This window comes from Diprion similis, chromosome 2 (assembly GCF_021155765.1).
Source record: "Diprion similis isolate iyDipSimi1 chromosome 2, iyDipSimi1.1, whole genome shotgun sequence".
In the NCBI taxonomy this organism is placed as follows: domain Eukaryota; kingdom Metazoa; phylum Arthropoda; class Insecta; order Hymenoptera; family Diprionidae; genus Diprion; species Diprion similis.
This window is the reverse complement of record NC_060106.1, coordinates 1,179,771-1,202,311: the sequence shown is the minus strand read 5'-3', so window position 1 is coordinate 1,202,311 and position 22,541 is coordinate 1,179,771. Positions and strand designations below refer to the sequence as shown.

Below are 22,541 nucleotides of genomic sequence, written 5' to 3'. Positions count from 1 at the left end.
CAAACTGATGATTATCACCTACCACAGTAATAACTGCATCTAAGTTACGGAGGTTCTGAATTAGTTATTCTCTAACTTGATTCTGTGATTTTGGTAAAAGTTCTGATCTATTTAGCGGTTCGATTAATGCTCTTTGAGTGAAGTCTAAATCTCTTCTCTGAATAACATTATCCTTCGACTGCTCAATTTCTTATGCTTTAGTTTGAATCGGGGTTGACTTGGCGGAAAAAAGTAGGAGTTCAGAAGAGTCGCTGTTTTTCGCCGGTCTAGAATAATTGGATGAGGGCGTTTATTTATTTGGGGGTAAAGTTTCTGATTAGTGTATGAGATCTCGGCGGGGAATTAGCGCGAGATGGTTGGTTTAAAGCAAGGCGTGAATCACTGATTGGTCGCATCGTCGCTAATATAAGGACGCTATCTTTGGTTCTGAGAATGAAGGCTTATCTGTCTGTGAGCTATTCATGATTTCTCTTCCCACGTTTCCTGTGTTTAGTCTACTTGATTATCTTTATTGAGTGCTGAGTTTAAAATCTATTGCAAGTGTTTATAACTTGAGCTATTGCAACTGAGATCGTAAACTATAGTTTTATGTGAAAGCTAATCTTGAAAGATATAATAGTCAAATGTGAAAATATATGTACCATACCTATATGTGTAGAGAGGTTGTTGACCGTTGCATCAGACAAGGTAGGTTAATATTGTTGGGTGTGACGGTCAGTTTTCGAATATTTATTTGTTCGGACAAAACGTTTCGGCTGTGGCATGGCCAGCCATCCTCAGTTCCGTGGGAATAGTACATATACTTAGTGACTAGGTTTACATGAAAAACATTTGTAACAATTGACAAATTAGGAAGCACGGGCTATACATTCTTCGGCCACGTGTTAACCAATCTAATGTTCCGAATTGGAGGTTAGGAAACCCCTCTTGAAATTTGACTCGACTGTTTAGTCTAATACAAAGACATTTTTAAATTGTTAACATTTTTCTTGAGATTGAAGCTACTTAGAGAGGTACAACAATGACTAGTGTTATGATTTTGATGGTATTTAATTCAAACTTACGAGTTTTCTACTTCTATTGCGCATCTAGGTGTTCATTGAAGGCGCTCCCGTGGAGAAGTGATCGAGAATCGAGAATGTGTGTTACAGGTGGATAGTGGTTACCTGTCGGTCGGTACTGTAGAGACTCGCACATTTGAAATAATTACCATACGTTACATATGTAGAAGTGGTGCATATAAATTACTTGAATGCTCAATGTCAGTTCTTTTGTTACACGTGATATTCCGACTAATGTGAATCATTTCCTTAACTAACCAGTTTTGATAATTGGACTCGTGAGTTAAGATGGTAGGGTTATCAAAATCAAATTTTTGTCCTAAGGATAAGCTATGGTTAGATAAGGCTGATTTGTTCGGATCTTTACATTTTATAGTGTAGCGGTGATCATTTATGCGTTTCTTCAAATGTTGAGAGGTCTGACCTATATATGCATTCTCACAGTTCAAACAATCTAATTTGTATACTAAATTCGAGTGAAGCATTGTGGGATCAGTATCTTTAAGTCGGGTGAAAATTCTTGCAGATGTGTTTTGTGTTTTATGTACCACTTTGATGTTGAATTTTTTTAAATAACCTTTCAGGTTTTCTGAGAGTCCTTGGACGTAAGGTAGAAGGATAGTTATTTTTGTGGAATTGTCGTTAACGATGGTTAATTCTCGTTTTTTTTAAAACTCATTATTATTGTAAAGTTTTTCTACTCTATTCGTTATGATGTTATTAATGGTGTACAGTGGGTACCCATTTTCTATGAGTGTGCTTTTGACGAGTTTCAAATTTTTTTCCCTAAACTCTGGTTTTGCTAATATTAACTCCCTGTCTACCAGTCCTGTTATGACACTTTTTTTGTATGTTAATGGGTGGTGTGATCCGAAATGCAAGTATCGACCCGACCAAGTGTGTTTCCTGAACCAATCAATCCTCAGTGTGTTGTTTATGTTAATAATGTTTAAATCTAGGAAGCTAATGGAGTTTATATTTTGTGTTTCAAAGGTAAATTGTAGATTGGGGTGAAATTGATTAAACTTGTCTACAATATCTTTAATGTTATCTAGGTGTACACTAGTAAGTATGTCGTCGACGTACCTTTTATAAAAGGGTAAAGTGTAATTTAATTTAGGGATGGTGAAGTTTTCCAGTTTTTCCATTACTATGTTTGCAACTGCAGGACCAATGGGCGAACCCATGGCTACGCCCTTGATTTGTTGATAGAATACTTTTTTATAAACAAAATACGTAGACGTTAAGCAGAGTTCTACAGCCTTCAAAAAGTCCGCTTTTGGTAGAATAGTGTGTTTTTCAATTTGAAAAAAACGAGAATTAACTATCGTTAACGACAATTCCACAAAAATAACTATCTCTCTACCTTACGTTCAAGGACTCTCAGAAAACCTGAAAGGTTATTTAAAAAAATTCAACATCAAAGTGGTACATGAAACACAAAACACATCTGCAAGAATTTTCACCCGACTTAAAGATACTGATCCCACAATGCTCCACTCGAATTTAGTATACAAATTAGATTGTTTGAACTGTGAGAATGCATATATAGGTCAGACCTCTCAACATTTGACCAAACGCATAAATGATCACCGCTACACTATAAAGTGCAAAGATCCGAACAAATCAGCCTTATCTAACCATAGCTTATCCTTAGGACATAAATTCGATTTTGATAACCCTACCATCTTAACTCACGAGTCCAATTATCAAAACCGGTTAGTTAAGGAAATGATTCACATTAGTCGGAATATCACGTGTAACAAAAGACTTGACATTGAGCATTTAAGTAATTTATATGCACCACTTCTACATATGTAACGTATGGTAATTATTTCAAATGTGCGAGTCTCTACAGTACCGACCGACAGGTAACCACTATCTACCTGTAACACACATTTTCGATTCTCGATCACTTCTCCACGGGAGCGCCTTCATTAAACACCTAGATGCGCAATAGAAGTAGAAAACTTGTAAGTTTGAATTAAATACCATCAAAATCATAACACTAGTCATTGTTGTACCTCTCTAAGTAGCTTCAATCTCAAGAAAAATGTTAACAATTTAAAAATGTCTTTGTATTAGAGTAAACAGTCGAGTCAAATTTCAAGAGGGGTTTCCTAACCTCCAATTCGGAACATTAGATTGGTTAACACGTGGCCGAAGAATGTATAGCCCGTGCTTCCTAATTTGTCAATTGTTACAAATGTTTTTCATGTAAACCTAGTCACTAAGTATATGTACTATTCCCACAGAACTGAGGACGGCTGGCCATGCCACAGCCGAAACGTTTTGTCCGAACAAATAAATATTCGCAAACTGACCGTCACACCCAACAATATTAACCTACCTTACCATACCTATATGTATGAGCTTGGCTGATGAAATAACGGTTAATCTAGCGTATAAGAAGTATCGATAAAGGCGTATGCATGTTATGATGGTAACTGTGTATATTGGTATTGGCCTAAAAAATATCGTAAAAGCGCGTAAGACTCTCTTATGGTAACTACACATTGGTAGAGGTAGGGCGCAAAGAGGGCGCCGCCTTGGTTACCGGCAGAGACGTCACAAGTAAATAATAATCGGCATGGAATTTATTGCAATGAACCTATTGAAATTTTTTGTATACATATATGTGTATATTATACATATATATATATATATATATATATAACAAAGCAAAAGGTATACTATAGATTATGGTATATTATTATTTAATAAAACGGCGGACGGCCGGTAATAATATGTATACCTATATATCGGAACGGTATACAGGGTGTCTCTAAATTACCTCCCACGGACTAGCCAGCGTGATACGTTGCCAAAATCCAACCGAGAATTTCTTTACCGGAACCTCGTACGACGCATAGTTTTTGAATTATAAGCGATAGCGCTAGGCCAATCCGAGTGCAGCTTTCTGTCTGGATTTGCCGCCACGGAAATTGTCGTTATGTTTGTCTCGGTAAATTATGATTATTTTTCTACGAATTAAATATCGGCACGGCTAGCGACCAGTATTGTCGCCGCGGTATTGTTGCCGCGGTCCGCGGTGCTAGCCGCACACATTTTCATTTTCACTCGTAGATGTGTGTTTCGAAGTATAATCAAGTTGGGGATGCTCTTTTGTTCACACACACGAGTGTCCGCCCGTATGTGTTCCATAGGAGATTCTGTATTATTCACCTCTATGTACAAACCACCCAGAAGCCAGCTCTTTCACAACTTTCTACATAGTTTTAGCCACCATACTCATGCTTATAAAAAGATTATTATTGCAGGAGATTTAAATTGTAATCTGCGTAGAAATAATTTTGAGTCACGCTTCCTTACTGAGTTAGTTCTTTCGCGCTCCTTCTTCTTTGTCCCGACTATGGCCACTTATCATACATCGTACTGTAACTATTGTGATTTGGTTGTGGAATGGGAATAGAACTGGACCAATATCTTGTAATTAAAGGATCATTTATTGATCGTGGGAAGAAAGGAAATATGAACAATATACAGAACAAAAGAAAACAAAAGTGTCGCAGCGTAGTTAGCCTAACTTGTCGGTATAAACGGGTGGTCATGCCACAGCGGCAGGAAGATGTAGACTAAGATGTTATTCAATGTCTCGCATGTCACACACACATACCATCTCACATACATAATAGCTATATACAAAGCAAACCTAGATCACGGAAATGTATAAATACAGTATTCTAACACACCTCCTGTTTAAATATTTCCGTTTGCCAAAAAAACTTGAGATCTATGTAAAAGCATATCTCGTAGTTCATCTTAGTGTTATTAAATATTAATTGTTATTATTATTGCATTCCAATGTTGTCTCTTAAGAAAGAAAAGCGCTGTTTATTAAAGTTCTTGGTGAACAGATCTGCGAGTTGTAATTCAGTAGGAACATATGTAGTGACTATTTCATTTGACTCGACTTTTTCTCTCACATAATGAAATCTAATTTCAATATGTTTTGTTTTATTGTTGAGCACTGCATCTTTTGTCCACACTATAGATGTTGTGTTGTCAATAAACAACTTGGTCGGGTTAACACATGGGAAACCTAATTCCTTTAAAAAATGTCTTAGCCATACAATTTCGCGGGTTACACAAGAAGCGGCTATATATTCAGCCTCCGCTGTACTCATAGCTGTTACTGTTTGTCTACGAGAAAACCATACTACAGGACCATGAGCTAATTGTATAACACCACCACTTGTGGATCTCCGCTGGTCGCGATCTCCAGCATAGTCAGCATCTGAAAAAGCTTTCAGAAACAAATCGGTATTGCTCACACCTGCCTTATACACTAGCCCTTTTTTGTAGGTTTTTTTTCAGATATTTCAATACTCTCTGAACTGCTCTCCAATGAGATTTGTCAAAACCACACACATATCTACTAAGCAAGTTAACAATATAAGTCAAATCTGGTCTAGTTACATTTGATAAAAACATTAAAGACCCTATCACTTCCCTGTAGAGAACATTCATCTCTACTTTTTTGTCGGGTGCACACAAAATAGTATTGGGATCAGCTGGTATGTCGCATGGCTCGTCGACGACTTCATATTTTTGCAATATTCTTTGGGCATAAGCTTCTTGATGTAAAAATACAGTTTTATTTTTTCTATCCCTCGAGATCTGAATGCCAACGAACATATCAGCTTTTCCTATTTTTACATCAAATTCTTTCTTTAGAGCATTCACAACTTCATTTGCATCGTCTTGGCACTGCGAAAAAATCATACCGTCGTCCACAAATAAGGCTATAAACATAGCTCTGCTTTCTTTCACACGCACAAAAACTGAACTTTCTGAACTGCATTGTATGAAACCAAAACACTTTAGAAAATCGCAGAACTTCTTGTTCCAACATCTGGACGCCTGTTTCAATCCGTAGATTGCCTTCTTGAGACTGCATACTTTCTGGTTCTTATTTTCAACTTCCAGGCCGGGTGGGATCTTGATGTACAGTTGCTCCTCCAGATCACCGTATAAAAAGGCAGTCTTAATATCAAATTGAACAAGCTCCAAGTCCAAGTGTGCGGTGATTGCGAATAAGATACGTAGAGACTCGTATTTAACAACCGGAGAAAAAGTATCTTCATAGTCTATCCCATACTTTTGTTTGCATCCTCGAATACACAATCTAGCTTTAAAACGCTTAACACTATTTGTAGAATCCCTTTGCACCTTGAAAACCCACCGAGCATCCAAAAGATCAACACCTGGAGGACGATCAACCACCTCCCACGTGTGATTCTTTTCATGCGAAGTGAGCTCGTCAGCTATGGCAGATTTCCACTCATCATTATAGGGACCGGCCACTGCTTCCTCATAGCTTTGCGGTTCGGTGACTTCCACAAAGTTTCCCATCTCATACCTTTTGGGTTTTTTGATCCGAGACCTGTCACGAAGATTAGGGGTGGAGCCTATGGTGATGTCCAGCTTTCTCTTGGATCCGCGCAATGGTTGACGCATCCCACCTGGTGTATCGTCATTATCGTCATCTTCGGCTCCAATGTTAGGCTCAGCATCTCTAACCTCCACTTGCTCGCTTCCTTCATAATCATCTGCAACAATTTCAGATTGCTCCACTGGTGCGTTAGCGACTCCGTCAGGGGTAACAGCTGGTTCTTCGACAACTACGTCAGGAACCACGACTGGAGCGTCCTTCGTTTCTTCCGAGTTCGATAGCAAAGTCTGTCTCGGCATACGATCTGTTTTGAAGACGTACTTCGCAAAATCCATCCAACTGTGTCGTTCTTCATTGTTAAAAAGGACATCTCGAGCGACTAACACCTTATTTCTGCTCTCACTATACAGTCTATAATTAGACGAAGTATCTTGATAACCAACCATGATCACCTTCTCAGACTTTGCATCGAACTTGGTACGATGAACATCAGGGATAAGTACAAAGGCCTCCGTGCCAAAAGGTTTCATATGGGAGATGTTCGGTTTACGCTTGTACCACATCTCATATGGAGTAACTTTTGGATTATTATTGTTCACTGTGCGGTTCAATGCATACACAGCCGTATTTACCGCTTCCGACCATAAGTACTTAGGCAACTGCTTGGCATGAATCATACTGCGCGCTGATTCAACGACAGTGCGGTTTTCTCTTTCTATCCTGCCGTTCTGCGCCGGACAGTATGGAGCCGACGTACCCAGCTGTGCTCCCTTGGAACGCAGAAAGTCAATCAGGTCTTTGTTGCAGAATTCCAACCCATTGTCTGATCTGACCATCTTCACGGACTTGTTGAGTGTAGTGGCGATTAAACTGTACAGGTCCTTGAAACATGAAACTGCTTGGTCCTTATGCTTCAAAAAATAAACAAAGAGGTAGCTTGATTTTCTATCCTTCGCCAACATGAAGAATTTGGAACCTCCGAGAGAGGGAGACATAGGGCCACATAAATCCATGTAAATACACTCACCGACGTCATAACCTCCATCTTCCTCATCATGCTTTTTGTGAGGGAGCCTATGCATTTTCCCATATGCACAGCCCTCGCAAAAGAACTTCCCATCAGCGACGTTGTCCAAACCTTCAGCTGATTTATTCCGTATCATTTTACGTAATCTGCTACCGTTGACGTGACCCATACTTTCATGAAGAGTTTTCAAGCTGCAAGCATTCGCTTCGGCATTGGGTAATATAACCTCAAAGTCAAAAACACATAAATTATTACCGATTTTCTTGCCCTGCGCCACGATCTCATTTGTTTGTTTAAAAATCACATCGACGTCGTCGCCGTCAAATATAACGCGCATTCCACGCGCAGTCGATACGTTTGTCGAATACAAGTTTTTATTAAAAAATGGAACACACAAAACGTTTTCTATCTGTCCATCGAGCCACACACCATTCACACGTCGTTTAACGCGGATAGTACCGCTACCACATGCTTCTCGAACACTGCCATCTCCAAGGTAAACCTGACGCGCTGGGATTGTAACGAAGTGAGAAAACCAATCTCGTCGGCCAGACATGTGACATGTCGCTCCGCTATCGCTGATCCAAACATCCTTCAAATCACTGTCCCGGGTTTTAAACTGTCCCCGACAGGTGGCGTTAGCCTGCACTTCAGCGTTGTCAGATTCGACGGTGGAGATTAGCGCGCCGGCGAAAGTTGCCATATTTTGTTTTGAATGTAGCAGTTTTGGCTGACCGGTGTGTCCTGCTTTGTTTTGTTTCCGTTCCGGAGATCTCGAAATTTCTTCCGACACTTGCGGGCTATATGTCCCTGTTTGCCACAATAGAAGCATGTCTGTGGCTCATGATGACCTCGACTTTTGTCCTTATTTTGATATTTACCCGCGTTCGAAACTAGAGCCGTTGCGGGTTTGTCATTCAAAGCTAATAGCTTTTCTTCCTTCATCAGCCGAGATTCTAAATTTTCTATTGTTTGACATCTAACTTCCGTACTGTCCCACGCTGAACGAAATGATTTAAAATTATCCGGTAATGACATTAAAATTTTTGCAATCATGGACTCGTCAGTAACTTCTTGACCAATGTCTTTCAAGCGCTTCCCATGCACTTGTACACGGGTGATGAATTGAATAATGCTCTCGCCTGCTTCCATTTGAGCTTGATGAAACTTTTGCCATAGAACGTTTTTGCTGAATTCCGATTTTTGCTCATGTATGATGGCCATCTTCTCCCATATCTGCTTGGCAGTATCGCAATTTTCAACCAGGTCTTGTTGTTCTTCATTTATAGTAGAAGTGAGAACGATGACAGCTCTGGCATTTTTCTTATCCCATGCTCTAGCTCCTTGACTATCTAATCTTTCATCAGGCCTTGTTTCTTCACCCATTACAAGGGCCGTCAAATCCATTGCTATCAGCACTTGCTTGATTTGGTATTTCCATGATTTAAAATTGTGCCCGTTAAACAGCCTCACGCCTCTCGTCAGAAAGTCGTCATCCATGTTCGCTTTGGACGGAAAACACTCGCGCGCGATATCACTTGTGCTCGTATATGTATTTCGTCTACCACGTCCGAAACTAACTTGCAAGAATTGAATCTCAGATTTATTCATCAGTGTCCTGGGCCCATAACCTATTGTGATTTGGTTGTGGAATGGGAATAGAACTGGACCAATATCTTGTAATTAAAGGATCATTTATTGATCGTGGGAAGAAAGGAAATATGAACAATATACAGAACAAAAGAAAACAAAAGTGTCGCAGCGTAGTTAGCCTAACTTGTCGGTATAAACGGGTGGTCATGCCACAGCGGCAGGAAGATGTAGACTAAGATGTTATTCAATGTCTCGCATGTCACACACACATACCATCTCACATACATAATAGCTATATACAAAGCAAACCTAGATCACGGAAATGTATAAATGCAGTATTCTAACAGTAACACTCAGCTTGACGTCTTCATCCTTGATTCTGAAGACAAATTACTTCCTGTAAACCAAGCTTCAGCACCGTTCACTGCAGGGCACGATTTATTGGAGCTCACGTATGCGTTTGATACACCAACAGATGTTTCGCGAGTGATCAAGAGGCGCTCCATAAATCGATTCAATGACGTCAAATTTCTCGGCACTCTGAATACTGATCTTGCTATCTGCTCATTCTTATCAGAACCCTCTTCTAATGTCGTCGCAAAATCAGGTTGATTTTCTTGTCGACTCTTTCTCACAGTAAATAATTTCGGCGTTTGACACGCATGCTCCAATACGTCTCCTCCTTTCCTGTCTGCAAACCTCGGTCTCCGTGGCTTACTGCTGAGCTTAAGTCGCGTATCCGCTTGAAAATAACCTCTATAAACATGCTAAGCGTACAAATAATGTTCTAAACTTTGCAATTTATCGCGAGTTTCGGGATCAAGTTACGACTGACCTTCGACAAGCGAAAGAGAGATATCTCTACACCAATTTGAACACAATTCATGATCCGTCTCGGATGTGGAGGGAACTTGCAAATCTTGACGTTCGTTAAGTTGGCACAACCATTTGCAAATATCAAAATGATATCTTTTGGATAATTTGCCGTTAATTAGCCGCTAATTAGCCGTGAAACAAATTATTTTGCCGTGTTTCAAATTTTTGAAAAAATCGATGGCTCTGCTAACTTCACAAAAAGATAGCACAACCACGTACTGATTCCGCACGAAGGGGTGATCGCAAAAAAATTTCAAAGGCACTCTAATTTGCCGCTAATTAGCCGCTACTGGCTAATGAAATTTTGAAATTTTTCGGAACCCGAATTAAAAAAAAAAAACAATGGCAGTGCTGACTTCTCTCGAGAACAGCACAACCACGTACTGATTTCGCACGAAGGGATGGCTGCAAAAAAATTTCAAAGGCACTCAAATTTGCCGCTAATTAGCCGCTACTGGCTCATGAAATTTTGAAATTTTTCGGAACCCGAATTTAAAAAAAAAACCAATGGCAGTGCTGACTTCTCTCGAGAACAGCACAACCACGTACTGATTCCGCACAAAGGGATGATCGCAAAAAAATTTTAAAGGCACTCAAATTTGCCGCTAATTAGCCGCTACTGGCTCATGAAATTTTTGAAATTTTTCGGAACCCGAATTTAAAAAAAAAACCAACGGCAGTGCTGACTTCTCTTGAGAACAGCACAACCACGTACTGAATCCGCACGAAGGGATGATTGTAAAAAATTGTCAAAGGAGTAGCAATACAAGGGGGATTCTGCGTAGAAATACCTACTTTACCGGCAAAGCACCCTCCCCCCGCCGCCGCCCAGCCCGGACGCAAACCCATCAAGGTTATCCCCACTCCGGCGAGCTGTCAGCGTTCTGCGTTACCATCACTTTGAGTCTAGTCGGTAAGGGGTTACCATCGTTTTGATCCTTGTCGGTAAGAAATCCCCTAGATTGATGTGCCGGTCGATAAGAAATCCCCTAGATTGGCGTGCCGGTCGGTAAGTAGTGCTCTGTCAGTTACCGTAGATCTTACCCTTACCATGCCTATCGAGCGTGATCGAGCGGGATCGAGAATCTGCCTTACCGAGTGCAACCGCGAACCCTCAAACGTTCGAGCGCACCTCCGTGAATCCTTCAACGTTCGAACAAGAATCCTCGCACGTGTCGTGTTGATAGCTTCCAGAAAGTTCTAGAAGATTCTCCAACGATCGAGAGGTTTCGAGGCGGAAGTCCGACGTTGGGAAGCTTACGCAATGACTCCGACAAGTTTCGACTTGACGTCGAGCGGCCCGAGGTCGGAGGATTGCGGTGCGACGTTGAATACGACGACCCTGAACGAATTCTCGGAATTTTAGGCTGACAAACAGTTCTCGGAATCGGTCGACGAGTTTCGACTTGACGTCGAAAGGCCTGCGTCCATCGGTTTTCGGTGCGACGTTGAATTCTGGAAGGCTCCGGAGCCGTGAGAAAGATAACCTGCGACCCTGAACCGATTCTCGGAATCTTAGGCAGACAAACAATTCTCGGAATCGTCCGACGAGTCGCGACTTGACGTCGAGAGGCCTGCGTCCATCGGTTTTCGGTGCAACGTTGAATTCTGGAAGGTTCTGAGTGCTTGGTGGGAGAAATATGGTATAAAAGCCTGAATTTCAGAACGTTATTCTCACAACGATTCTTCAGCTCTCATGAAGCGAACCTCCGACAAAGCACAACTACGCCGACGAATTGATCTGTTCTTAAAAAATCTTGAAGACTTGAAAAAAATTGTTCATCAAAAATCTGAACTTAACAAAGTGACAAAGAAGTTGAAAAGTTTGAAATTGTGAAAAAATTAACACCAACGATGGATTTCACAAAATTAAACAAAATTGGCAAACTGCAAGAATTCCTACCAACGAGGAAGCTATCCGACTTGGAAGTTTTAAAAAATTACCGAATCACAAGTGTCAGGAGGGTACAGACTCGATTTGGTCAACGGGTGGTCGTCGATGTGGATGCGACGTTCAGCGTCTTTCTCCCGGCACGCATGGCGAAGGTACTCTGCGAGGAAGACGGTCTCATGCAGAACTTGGTGCAGGCTGTCGAGGAGGATCGCTTGCTGCTGAAGTATCTGGGCGGTCAATATAACCCGGTGGAAATCACCGATGCGTCTACTCTCGAATAAGTTTGCACTTTATTTAAGTTTTAGACATTTAAGCAAAATTCTGTGCATTATTGTTTCTTAAAGAATATATTTTTTCACAAAATTACAAAATACTACTACTACTACTACGACTGTACTACGACTGTACTACTACTCCACACACATGCTTATAATGAGGGGTCTCTTGAAAGCAGTTACATTGATCTGAAACACACACAAACACAACAAAAACTGTAACTTTAGAAAATTTTAATATACCCTAGAATCACGTAAGTTTTGTAGTTTTCATTGTAAAATAAAGAAACCAATTAATCGAACTTGTTATAAAAGTTATCGTTTTCATTGTAAAATAAAGAAACCAATTAATCGAACTTGTTATATAAGTTATCACACCATTGTCCAAATACTTGAAAAAAATTTTTATCAGCGAACGAATTATGTAAAAAATTATAATATAACTTCATCTTACACTTTGAGGAATAACCACGAACCATCCCCCACTCTTTCCAAGCGGGCTGTCACACGCGCTTGGTAAACAAAAATATCGTCTCGGTCCCCATCGCCATAGATCATAATGGCAAGTTGAACCGATCGAACGAGGAAGCCTCGAGGGAGGTGCTCAGCCCATTCTCGAGGCACTTTCACGTTCGGTAAAATGTGGACATACTCCATTTCTGAGAAAAAAATAATTCCGTTAGATATTCAAAGTCTTGATTGCCCATCACACACAGACGAAAAAATTTCGATATTCTGATGAAACTCACCGATATTTTTTTTTTGAAAACGATTCTTTTTTTGATATTCCCGGGGAAAAAAAATCTGAAAAAAAAGGCACACAGGCTAAATTATTTCTCTTCGTTCGAGTAAAAATCCAAAGTTGTTGCACAATAAACGTTAAATACTTTATAACTGCATTGATTTCGATCACCGGCCTTGACGTTTTCACGGTTCGACTGTGAATGATTTCATCAGGCTTATGGAGCACCCCACTCTTCGTGCAGCTTCTTCAAGTGTTTAGGTTAACAATTAAACCTAGACGAAATCTCAAAGTGGTTGACACTTGTCGGTTACGTTTGTAAATTACCGCTGTCTTACTCTGCTCTACTGAACTAATGCAGAGGTCTCGAAATCGTAAACCTGACACCGCTGGCAAAGTAAAAACATCCCCATCGCGCGCTCAGAGAACGATATCTACTAATACTATTGCACTACCACAGCTCTGTCTCGTACATGGAGCGTGTAAAACTTCATCGTCGAGTTCCCAGAACTGTCTTACCATCTTACACGAGCAGCAGATTCGCTCGAAAAGATCTCAAACTTTTCGTTAAAGAATATTGTTCGCTCAAGTTCGATGATATGTGTGAGTCACGATGTACCATAAAAGGGACCGCGTCGGCGTAGAGCAATCATTACGATGCAAGCTTTGCAACGATAACTCTTGTCAAGTGTGCGATTGAAGAAGAAACAAACATGGATTCCGAAAAGTGCTTGAAATTGATAAAAATCATGGAGACGGCGTTCAAGATTTTGAGCAAGAAATCTTCACCGGCCGAGGTTCAGAAATGGATGCGATTTGGAACCCAAAATACAAGGCTTCTGAACAAAATTTTACGAAAGAACGCCTCGACGATCGGGGAGAAGACACATATTTTGACAACGATCGGAATATTGAAATCGTTGACTGCAAAATTCCGACAGTTTCGAAAAGTAGGCGACGGATTACAAAGCCGACGGCGGAGCGATCGAGTAAAATGGGAAGATTTGGAGACGGCGTTCGAGAGTCGAATTAGAACGGGTGCTGTAATAAATCTGCAACACAAGGATTTGGCTGTGTTTTTGAAAGATGCCAAACACGCAAGTTGCAAGACTCAAGAACATGCTACGTAAGACGGGAAGTTTGAAAGCCAACTGTGTTTTATCCTGTAAATTTAGTGTTACAAAGAACGCTGAAATTGTGGAAGACATTAAATTTTTTAACACCAAAAATCAAGTTATCCTCCAACCAACGGACATACATGGGTGGTTCGAAGAGAATGTCAAGCAGAAAGTGATGGCCAAGGTGGAAGACTTCCAAGAAAAAGACTCTGGCTGGTCTTTGACTGAAATCATCAATTTGACTGTGAATATCAACAAGTACGTGCCACTACGAGGAGGTGTCTTCACATATACACCACTACCCAAAGATATTCAAAATCAGAAGGCCGTTGTCAACATCCGTAACAGCGACTCGTATTGCTTTCTATGGTCGGTCACCGCAGCCCTCTTTCCAGCCACCAATAAAAATCCCAATGAAGTCAGCTCGTACCCACATTTCAGCTCAGTGCTACGGTACGATGGTTTGAATTTTCCAATGTCCTTAGATCAAATTCCAAAATTTGAAAAACTCAACGATCTTTCGATTAACGTCTACAGTATCGATTATACTGACAAATGATGGTATGGAAAATTACACAAAGAACAGAAGAATACACCATTTCGCATGTATTCGAAATTTATCACGATTAACAAGATCTCAAATTTCTGGTCACCGTACTCGTACTTGGTTATGCGATAGGTGTCTGTCACACTTTCAATCTGAAAGATGTTTGTTGAAGCACAATGTAGATTGCCTGAACTTGAAGAAAACCAAAGTTATTTTACCGACCGAAGAGGACAAGATTCTTAAATTCAGAAATTTCAAACATAAAGAAACTGTTCCATTCTGCATTTACGCAGATCTAGAATGTCTACTGCAACCCACTCTTAAAAGTCTTGGGGAAAACAGAACAATTTATCAGAAGCATTCGCCGTACAGTATAGCCTATTATCTACATTGTGCGTTTAATGATTCAATTTCAAAATTCGAAATTAATCGTGGAGAGACTTGCATTCAATGGTTTGTGACTGAGTTAGAGAAATTGGCACATTCGTTAGGAACTTATTTCAAAACTGTTGTACCAATGGAACCGCTTAATTTCCATCAAATCAACGAACTTCATTCGGCAACAGTGTGTCACATCTGTGAAAAACCGTTTACGCTCGAAGACGTCAAACATCGTGATCACTGCCATTTCACTAGAAAGTATCGTGGTGCTGCTCATCGAGGCTGCAACCTGAATTATCAAAACTCACATACAATTCCTGTGATATTCCACAATCTATCGGGTTATGATTCCCATTTTCTGATTAAAGCGTTGGCTACATCGTTCGAGGGCACAATCTAGCTTCTACCCGTAAACAAAGAAAAGTACATTTCTTTTACAAAATATGTCAAGGGAACAGATATAAAGTTCAGATTCATAGATTCGTTCCGCTTCATGCCCAGTAGTCTTGAGAAGTTAGCAACGTATCTGGGTGATGATCAAAAATCAATTACACGAAAGTTTTGCCATAATTTAGATAAATTTCAGTTATTGACTAGAAAAGGTGTTTTTCCGTATGAGTATATCGATAATTGGGAGAAGCTTGAGGACAGACGATTACCGACCAAACCACAATTTTATTCGAAATTAAACGATCGGGATATATCAGACGACGACTATGCACATGCATGTGAAGTTTGGCAAACTTTTAACGTTCAAACTTTGGGAGAGTATTCAGATTTATATCTACAAACAGACGTATTCTTACTAGCTGACGTTTTTCGAAATTTTCGACAGAATTGTTGGACAACTTACAAACTGGACCCATTACATTACTACACAGCGCCCGGTCTGTCGTTTGATGCAATGTTAAAGTGTACCGGCATCGAGCTCGAGCTTCTCACTAATATAGATATGATTATGTTTATAGAAAAAGGTATCCGAGGTGGTGTGTTGCAGTGTTCGAACAGATACGCAAAAGCCAACAACAGATATACGGGAGAGGCATTCGATCCACAAGTCGAAGAATCTTATCTCATGTACTTCGATGTTAACAATTTGTACGGTGCTGCTATGAGCTTTGCTCTGCCATACAGTTCCTTCGAATGGGTATCAGACTTCAGACAATGCGACGTTCTTACCATCTCGGACGATGCGGAGTTCGGTTACATATCAGAGGTAGATTTGGAATATCCTGCGGAACTGCATGAAATGCATAAAGATTTATCACTGAGTCCGGAGCACTACATACCTCCGATCTCGAGTACAAAGCAACCGAAATTGACGACCACGCTACTTCCCAAACAAAACTATGTTATTCATTACCATGTTTTAAAACAATGCTTACAATTAGGTCTGAAGTTGGTTAAAATTCACAAAGTTCTCAAATTCCGGCAAACACCATGGCTAAAAAATTGTATAGATTTGAATACTGATGTACGGAAAAAATCGAACAACGAATTTGAAAAAAAACTTTTATAAATTAATGAACAACGCAGTTTCGGTGAAACAATGGATAATGTTAGGAAGTATAGAGATGTCAGGCTGATCACGAAATGAGACGGAAGATACGGTGCTCGAGCTACTATAGCTAAACCAAATTTCCATAGCTGCACCATTTTTGATGAAGATATGGTAATAGTCGAATTAAAGAAAACGAAAGTCAAACTAAATAAACCTTTGTATGCAGGTTTCTCCATCCTGGATCTTTCGAAAACTTATATCTACGATTTTCACTACAATTATATTAAGAATAAATTTGGCAACCAAGCAAAATTAATGTACACTGATACAGATAGTTTAGTATATCACATCACCGTCCCCGACGTATACCAGTGTATGAAAGTGGACTTGCATAAATTCGACACATCTGATTACTCAGTCGATAACGCTTACGGAATGCCTTTGTCAAATAAAAAAGTCCTCGGCTTGATGAAGGATGAAAATAAGGGTCGAATAATGTTAGACTGTAGGATTAAGAGCAAAGTTATATTCATTCAGGGTCTTAGGAGATAAGAACGACAAAAAACGTGCTAAAGGGGTCAAGGGATCAACGTTGAGAACAATAACTTTTAATGATTGATTGGAATGTGCTTCACAACATGAAAATTTGATCAAAAGTCAGAATTTATTTTTGAGTCAAAAGCATGAGGTTTATACTGTGGAACAGAAGAAGGTGGCACTGAGCTGGAATGACGACAAGCAAATCGTGTTTCACAACACGACCGACACGCTTCCGTGGGGCTATAAGCCTGGACCTTAGCGTATACGTTTGAGCTTTGTAATTACCGTATCGTGATCTATAGGTTATGAAATATAATTGTACAAACGTTGTTTTATTATATAAGATGTAAAATAAAGACACATGCCTATTTGCAATAGAATCTCATTTATTCAATAATGATGTTACACGTCAGATTCATTTATCCAACTGTTGTGTGTACTGTCAAAACCTAACCATTCAACATATAATTTCTTTCCACGCTTTTTGAGAACCTTCTCCACGAGATAAATGTCCGGATGTTTAACCTTGAGGAGCTCCTGTTCGTAGAAACCGTCAGCGATGGGTTGATTTTGATAGTCTTTGAACTTGTACGTAAGGGGATGAGTATTTTCCACTCGGCTTATTGTGAATATTTCAGTCGTCCAATTGGGAGTATAACCTTTCTCGAAGACGTTTTTGAATTTGCTGATTCGGACTTTGTCGCCAGTTCTGAACTTTGTCGGTTTGATAGGTATCGCTCGAAGCCCTCCGTACGCCTGACGCAATAATTGCCTCTCGTTCGCAACCGTGACGTCCGATGGTTTCATTCGTATGGTTCGGTGTTTGGTGTTGTTGTAAGCCAATACCAAATCAGATAAGATGTCGAGCCACTTGTAGCTTCCTTGCATGCTGAATTGTGTCCACATTTTGCTTTTCAGCGTACGATTGAAACGTTCACAGATCGAAGCCTTCAAATTACTGTACGTGGAGTAAAGTTTGACTACATAGCGTGTCATAAGAGATCCGAATTTTGAGTTGTAAAATTCTGTTCCTCTGTCGACGTGTAATTTTTTCGGTACACGTCCTTGAACAAGCACAGATTCCATCGCCTCTGTAACATCATCCCCGGACTTGCTCTTTATCGGTACAGCCCACGCATACTTTGAAAAAATATCAATGACTGTGAGCATGTACTTGTAGCCTTTGTTTTGTCCAGCGTACGAAATCATATCAACAAGATCCGCCTGCCAGGTCTCGTCGATGCCACGCACATCTACACGACGACGTGGGTAATTCCGGCGTGCAAGCTTATGCAGTTCCGTCACCAGCGCTAGCTTTTCCCCGTTCATCTTCCAATGCTCTCAGTCTGGTATCCAATTTGGAAAGAATTTCAGCGTTTCGAATCGACAGGTCTCTGCCTGTTCTAAAATCTGTGTAGAAGGTGTCCAAGGCTTTCCCTGTGGTGGTATCCAATACTTTGATCATTTGATCAAGATTGTCAAGTTGTTTTTGCAGCAAGTGGAATTTACGACGAAAGATTTTCAAAGTGACGGCACTGTTTGGCTCCACGGGGTCAGCTATATTGCATAGTCTTTTGTCCGTATATCGTATTGCCCGTCCGCTGTTACGTGAAATCCGAAATCCGGAGGAACTCGAGTGCTCGCAGCTGTTTTTTTAATCAGCTGACGCTCAAACACGTCAACGCTTATCTCGTAAATGATTGCAGAAACGGTGTGAATCGATTAATAAATGATTCCAGCTTCTTGCAGTTCTTCGAGAATCGACATAATTTCGTTGTTGTGACTTGTATTCTCAGACGCTTGAAATGCTGTAAGCAAACGAAGACGTTCCACAAACTCGTTCGCGTCGTCCCAGAAAATATAATCTGTTTTTACACCCTGTCGTGTAGCCCAAGCCTGAGGTAGCAAAACACCTTTGCCCGTACGCTTCGATGACGATGGTGATGATGTATTGATGTTGAGCAGCTCTGCAATTAGGTACTTGAATTTGGCGCTGGGGGTGTTTCGGATAGGCTCGGTGGCGCTGTAATACTTTCTGTGAGCATGTGTTGCGAAAAGGATGTTTTTGTAATTTTTCTTGTCGTTGAGGGTAACGTGAACACGGTTCGGCATCTTCTTGAACAACAACTGCAGCAGACCTTGAGTTTTCGGGTAGACTGTACTCCCTATGCGAATAGAATTGCGCTCAAAGCTTATCGGTGAGTCACCAACCATCAGCCCGGCGGTAGAAAGGTTTCGTACCCCGTATAAAGTATCCAGCTCGTTCTGTCTGTTTTTATCCTTGAGCGTTCTAAGATATTCATCTTCCAATCCTGCAGATGACTCCGTGATTGTTCAATCCTCTTCCTCTGCAATTGCAAAAGAATCTTCAGCTTCAGATTCCATTTCGTTCTTCGGTTCATCCGTCGTTTCAGTTTTTATTTCTTCCTTCACCTCCTGCTTTACAGGTTTCGTGTCTCGAGAGACGTTGACTAATTCCTGCAGCGGGGTTACCACAGGTTTGAAGACATCCTTCATTGTTTCCTGCAGCGACTCTTTTCCCGTCTTGAGGATTTTATGCTTCCGTCGAATTGCATTACTCGCTTGAGCAATACGGCGCAAGACTTCTTTTTCCTTCCGAATTTCCTGCATGTTGACACAACTAGCTTAGCAACGCTACTGTTTCGTTCCCCTCGATGACCGTCTACTTTATTCCTTTGTCATGTTTATAAAATTGTCGAATCCCTTCCTATATCGACCGTTGTCGAGCTCTCGATCCTTGTCGATCACGAGGAACCCATATTTGTCACCGTTCCAGCATGCCACACACAAGTCTTTAAACTCTCTGTACGTCATATCGGTGTTTACGTGATCGTTGTATACGTGTCTCAGGTTCATTTCGTCTTGTTTGAATAAGACCAGCAGGTTAGTGTTATCGCGTACAAGATGCTTGGGGATCCGCGCGTACGTCTGACACAGATAGAAACAGTCTACGTCATGATGTCTACCCATACAAAAGTATGCGCGTACGTTGTCCTGCTTCTCGCACGCTACGTCATCGAATATCATGATTGAGTTAGGTTGCGTCTCGTTCGGTGCGATGACGTGCTCATGCTCGTCAAAGGGGAAGTATTTAACACCGTCGACGCTTTCAAGCACTTGACTGAGAAACTTGTATTTCGGTTGATTGAGAGATTTTGAGTAAACGTACAGGTTTTCAAACCTCAAACCGCTCGGATGCGTTATAAGTGAGAACAATGCGTTGGTTTTGCCACAGTTGGAAGGTCCACAAAATACCGCACGTACACTACTCGGTAACAGTTCACCGTGGAGTTTTTTCGGCTTTTCATTTTGCTGCGTATATTTGTCAAAGTTCACCACAGGTAGCTTGATCGATTGTGTCTCGAACTTCATTTCGAACGTGACGGCTCAATTTTCTATAAATGTATCGTTTATAAGGACTTTCCCTCAGTCGAAGAGCGAACATGATTGTGCACACACGCGATCGTTAGCGATCCTCGAGAAAACGATCACGTGGGAGAGGATTGATGAATAGCATCATCAACAAACTCCCGATCGAGCTACATGTTCCCGGTTACCAATACTGCGGTTCTGGTACAAAGTTGGCGAAAAGACTCGCCAGAGGCGATCCTGGTATCAATCCTCTCGACGCAGCGTGTAAGGAACACGATATAGCATATTCGAAAAATCGTGAAAATCTCGAGGCTAGAAACGTCGCGGATAAAATATTAGCCGAGAAAGCCTGGAAACGGGTTTTAGCAAAAGACGCAAATTTAGGTGAAAAAGCAACCGCTCGGGCTGTAGCGAACACGATGAAGGTATAAACAAAGTTAGGCATGGGTTGTCGAAAACCCAAGAGCGTTCCCTTGAACAAAATCATACGCGCGGCAAAGCAATCCATGATACCGAGCCACAACGCGAAAACAAGCATCAAATCTGCACTGAAAGGTGCTCGAGAAGCTGTGAAAAAAGAAGGTGGTAAACATAACGTGCGATCACCGCGCATTTTACCGGTACCCTCGAAAGTTGGTGGATTTCTACCTTTTCTCATACCAATTTTTGCCGGTCTAAGCGCTACGGGTGCATTAGCGGGGGGTGCTGCAGGTATAGCAAAAGCTGTCAATGATGCGAGCGCGGCTAAACGAGAATTAGAGGAAAGTAAACGGCACAACAAAACAATGGAAGCGATCGCATTGGGTAAAGGTCTCCATCTCAAACCGTACAAGAAAGGTTTCGGTCTTCATCTTTAAAAAAACTAAATGTGACGCTACCACGCCGAGCGTTAACCAATTGGGATTTGTTGAAATATGCAAAACTTATAAAAATTCCGTATTTCCGAGGTATCTGTATGCGAAACGACATGCCCAAAAACGGACTGCGTAAAAACGAGGCAGCCGTCGTCAATCTTGACGATAAAGACGGTCCTGGGACACACTGGGTTGCGTATAAGAAACGTGGCAACGATGTCATCTATTTCCACAGTTTCGGTCATCTTCAACCTCCGTTGGACCTCATGCAATATCTCGGTGTTGGTAGCGTGAAATATAACGATGAAAGATATCAAGATTACGGTACGTTCGATTGCGGACACTTGTGTCTGAAATTTTTGAGCGGTGAGCTATATAAATGTCGTACATAATTTAGTGAAGGCAGTCTAACACTTGCAGCCATGGATGATTCGTTGACGTTAACGATATCGGGAACGTCTTCGATTCTCGAAGCGCAATATTTCCCCCCGATCGAACTTGCTTCAGACAAAAATTACACTCTCGGTCTCGTCGAATTGTTAACCTTCAATTCCATTCCCAACGTTGACGCTGACCACAATAAATTGTACATAGGTGATAAGGTAGTCACAATATCTACCGGCAGCTATGAAATTGAGGATATCGAAAGGTATGTTCAAGACGCTGTGAAGAATACAGACATTGAAATCAGCATCAAACCTAACAATAATACGTTATGCAGCGAAATCAAATGTAACCACGCCGTGAATTTTGAGCCTAGTGATTCTATTGGTCAGCTTCTTGGATTCACACCGCGTGTATTGACGGCTAACCAAACTCACTAATCGGATATGCCTGTAGCTATTCTCAAGGTCAACGCGTTGCGAGTCGAATCTAGCATTACAACGGGTGCCTACGTCAATGAGCGCAAAGTTCATACTATTTACGAATTTTTCCCCATCGTTCCACCGGGATTTAAGATCGTGGAAGTGCCGTCGCACGTCATTTATCTTCCGATCACCGTAAAGACCATAGATCACATACAGCTTCGGTTAGTAGATCAAGACGGTGACTTGGTTAATTTTCGCGGAGAAGTTATAACTGTGAGACTGCACATCAAATCGCAATAAAATATGGGTATTGTATATAACAGATTATCCAAAAAGAGTTATATTAGTAAGGCGGCATGTCCTGATCTAGTCAGTCATCGATCGATTCCCAAACCGTTAACACGTCAAAACGTGGAATTCCTGATAGCTCTGGGTCTAAAAGTGACACCTTTTGGAAGAGGAATTTCCAACGAATAAAACTACGGTTCTGCTGTTTCGTTGTCTGCTGCGTACC

The 22,541-nt window shown here is 41.0% G+C and overlaps 3 protein-coding genes across 3 annotated transcripts; 2 read left to right on the top strand and 1 right to left on the bottom strand.

The window, feature by feature from the left end:
• Positions 1 to 1,216: 1,216 nt before the first annotated feature.
• On the bottom strand, positions 1,217 to 2,209 carry LOC124416189. The gene is made up of 2 exons (XM_046897113.1): positions 1,822 to 2,209; positions 1,217 to 1,719 (listed from the first exon to the last, which is right to left on the bottom strand). The coding sequence occupies exons 1-2, from the start codon at positions 2,207 to 2,209 to the stop codon at positions 1,217 to 1,219; spliced, it is 891 nt and encodes a 296-aa protein (XP_046753069.1).
• An 11,424-nt stretch (positions 2,210 to 13,633) lies between these two features.
• Positions 13,634 to 14,561, top strand: LOC124416188. The gene is made up of 2 exons (XM_046897112.1): positions 13,634 to 14,010; positions 14,060 to 14,561. The coding sequence occupies exons 1-2, from the start codon at positions 13,634 to 13,636 to the stop codon at positions 14,559 to 14,561; spliced, it is 879 nt and encodes a 292-aa protein (XP_046753068.1).
• On the top strand, positions 14,558 to 17,230 carry LOC124416187. The gene is made up of 6 exons (XM_046897110.1): positions 14,558 to 14,563; positions 14,722 to 15,249; positions 15,331 to 16,328; positions 16,578 to 16,657; positions 16,763 to 16,928; positions 17,089 to 17,230. The coding sequence occupies exons 1-6, from the start codon at positions 14,558 to 14,560 to the stop codon at positions 17,228 to 17,230; spliced, it is 1,920 nt and encodes a 639-aa protein (XP_046753066.1).
• The last annotated feature ends 5,311 nt before the right edge of the window (positions 17,231 to 22,541 follow it).

What these genes read in the sequence shown, in the direction of transcription:
- LOC124416187 (XM_046897110.1), top strand. An exon ending in AAAACTCACATACAATTCCT is followed by an intron (nt 15,250 to 15,330) that starts GTGATATTCCAC and finishes GGCACAATCTAG; the next exon opens with CTTCTACCCGTAAACAAAGA. An exon ending in GAAAATAAGGGTCGAATAAT is followed by an intron (nt 16,929 to 17,088) that starts GTTAGACTGTAG and finishes TTTGATCAAAAG; the next exon opens with TCAGAATTTATTTTTGAGTC.
- LOC124416188 (XM_046897112.1), top strand. Translation starts at nt 13,634, where the DNA reads ATGGAGACGGCGTTCAAGATTTTGAGCAAGAAATCTTCACCGGCCGAG. An exon ending in AAGACTCAAGAACATGCTAC is followed by an intron (nt 14,011 to 14,059) that starts GTAAGACGGGAA and finishes CTGTAAATTTAG; the next exon opens with TGTTACAAAGAACGCTGAAA.
- LOC124416189 (XM_046897113.1), bottom strand. Translation starts at nt 2,209, where the DNA reads ATGGAAAAACTGGAAAACTTCACCATCCCTAAATTAAATTACACTTTA. An exon ending in AAATTTGAAACTCGTCAAAA is followed by an intron (nt 1,720 to 1,821) that starts GCACACTCATAG and finishes AAAAAAAACGAG; the next exon opens with AATTAACCATCGTTAACGAC.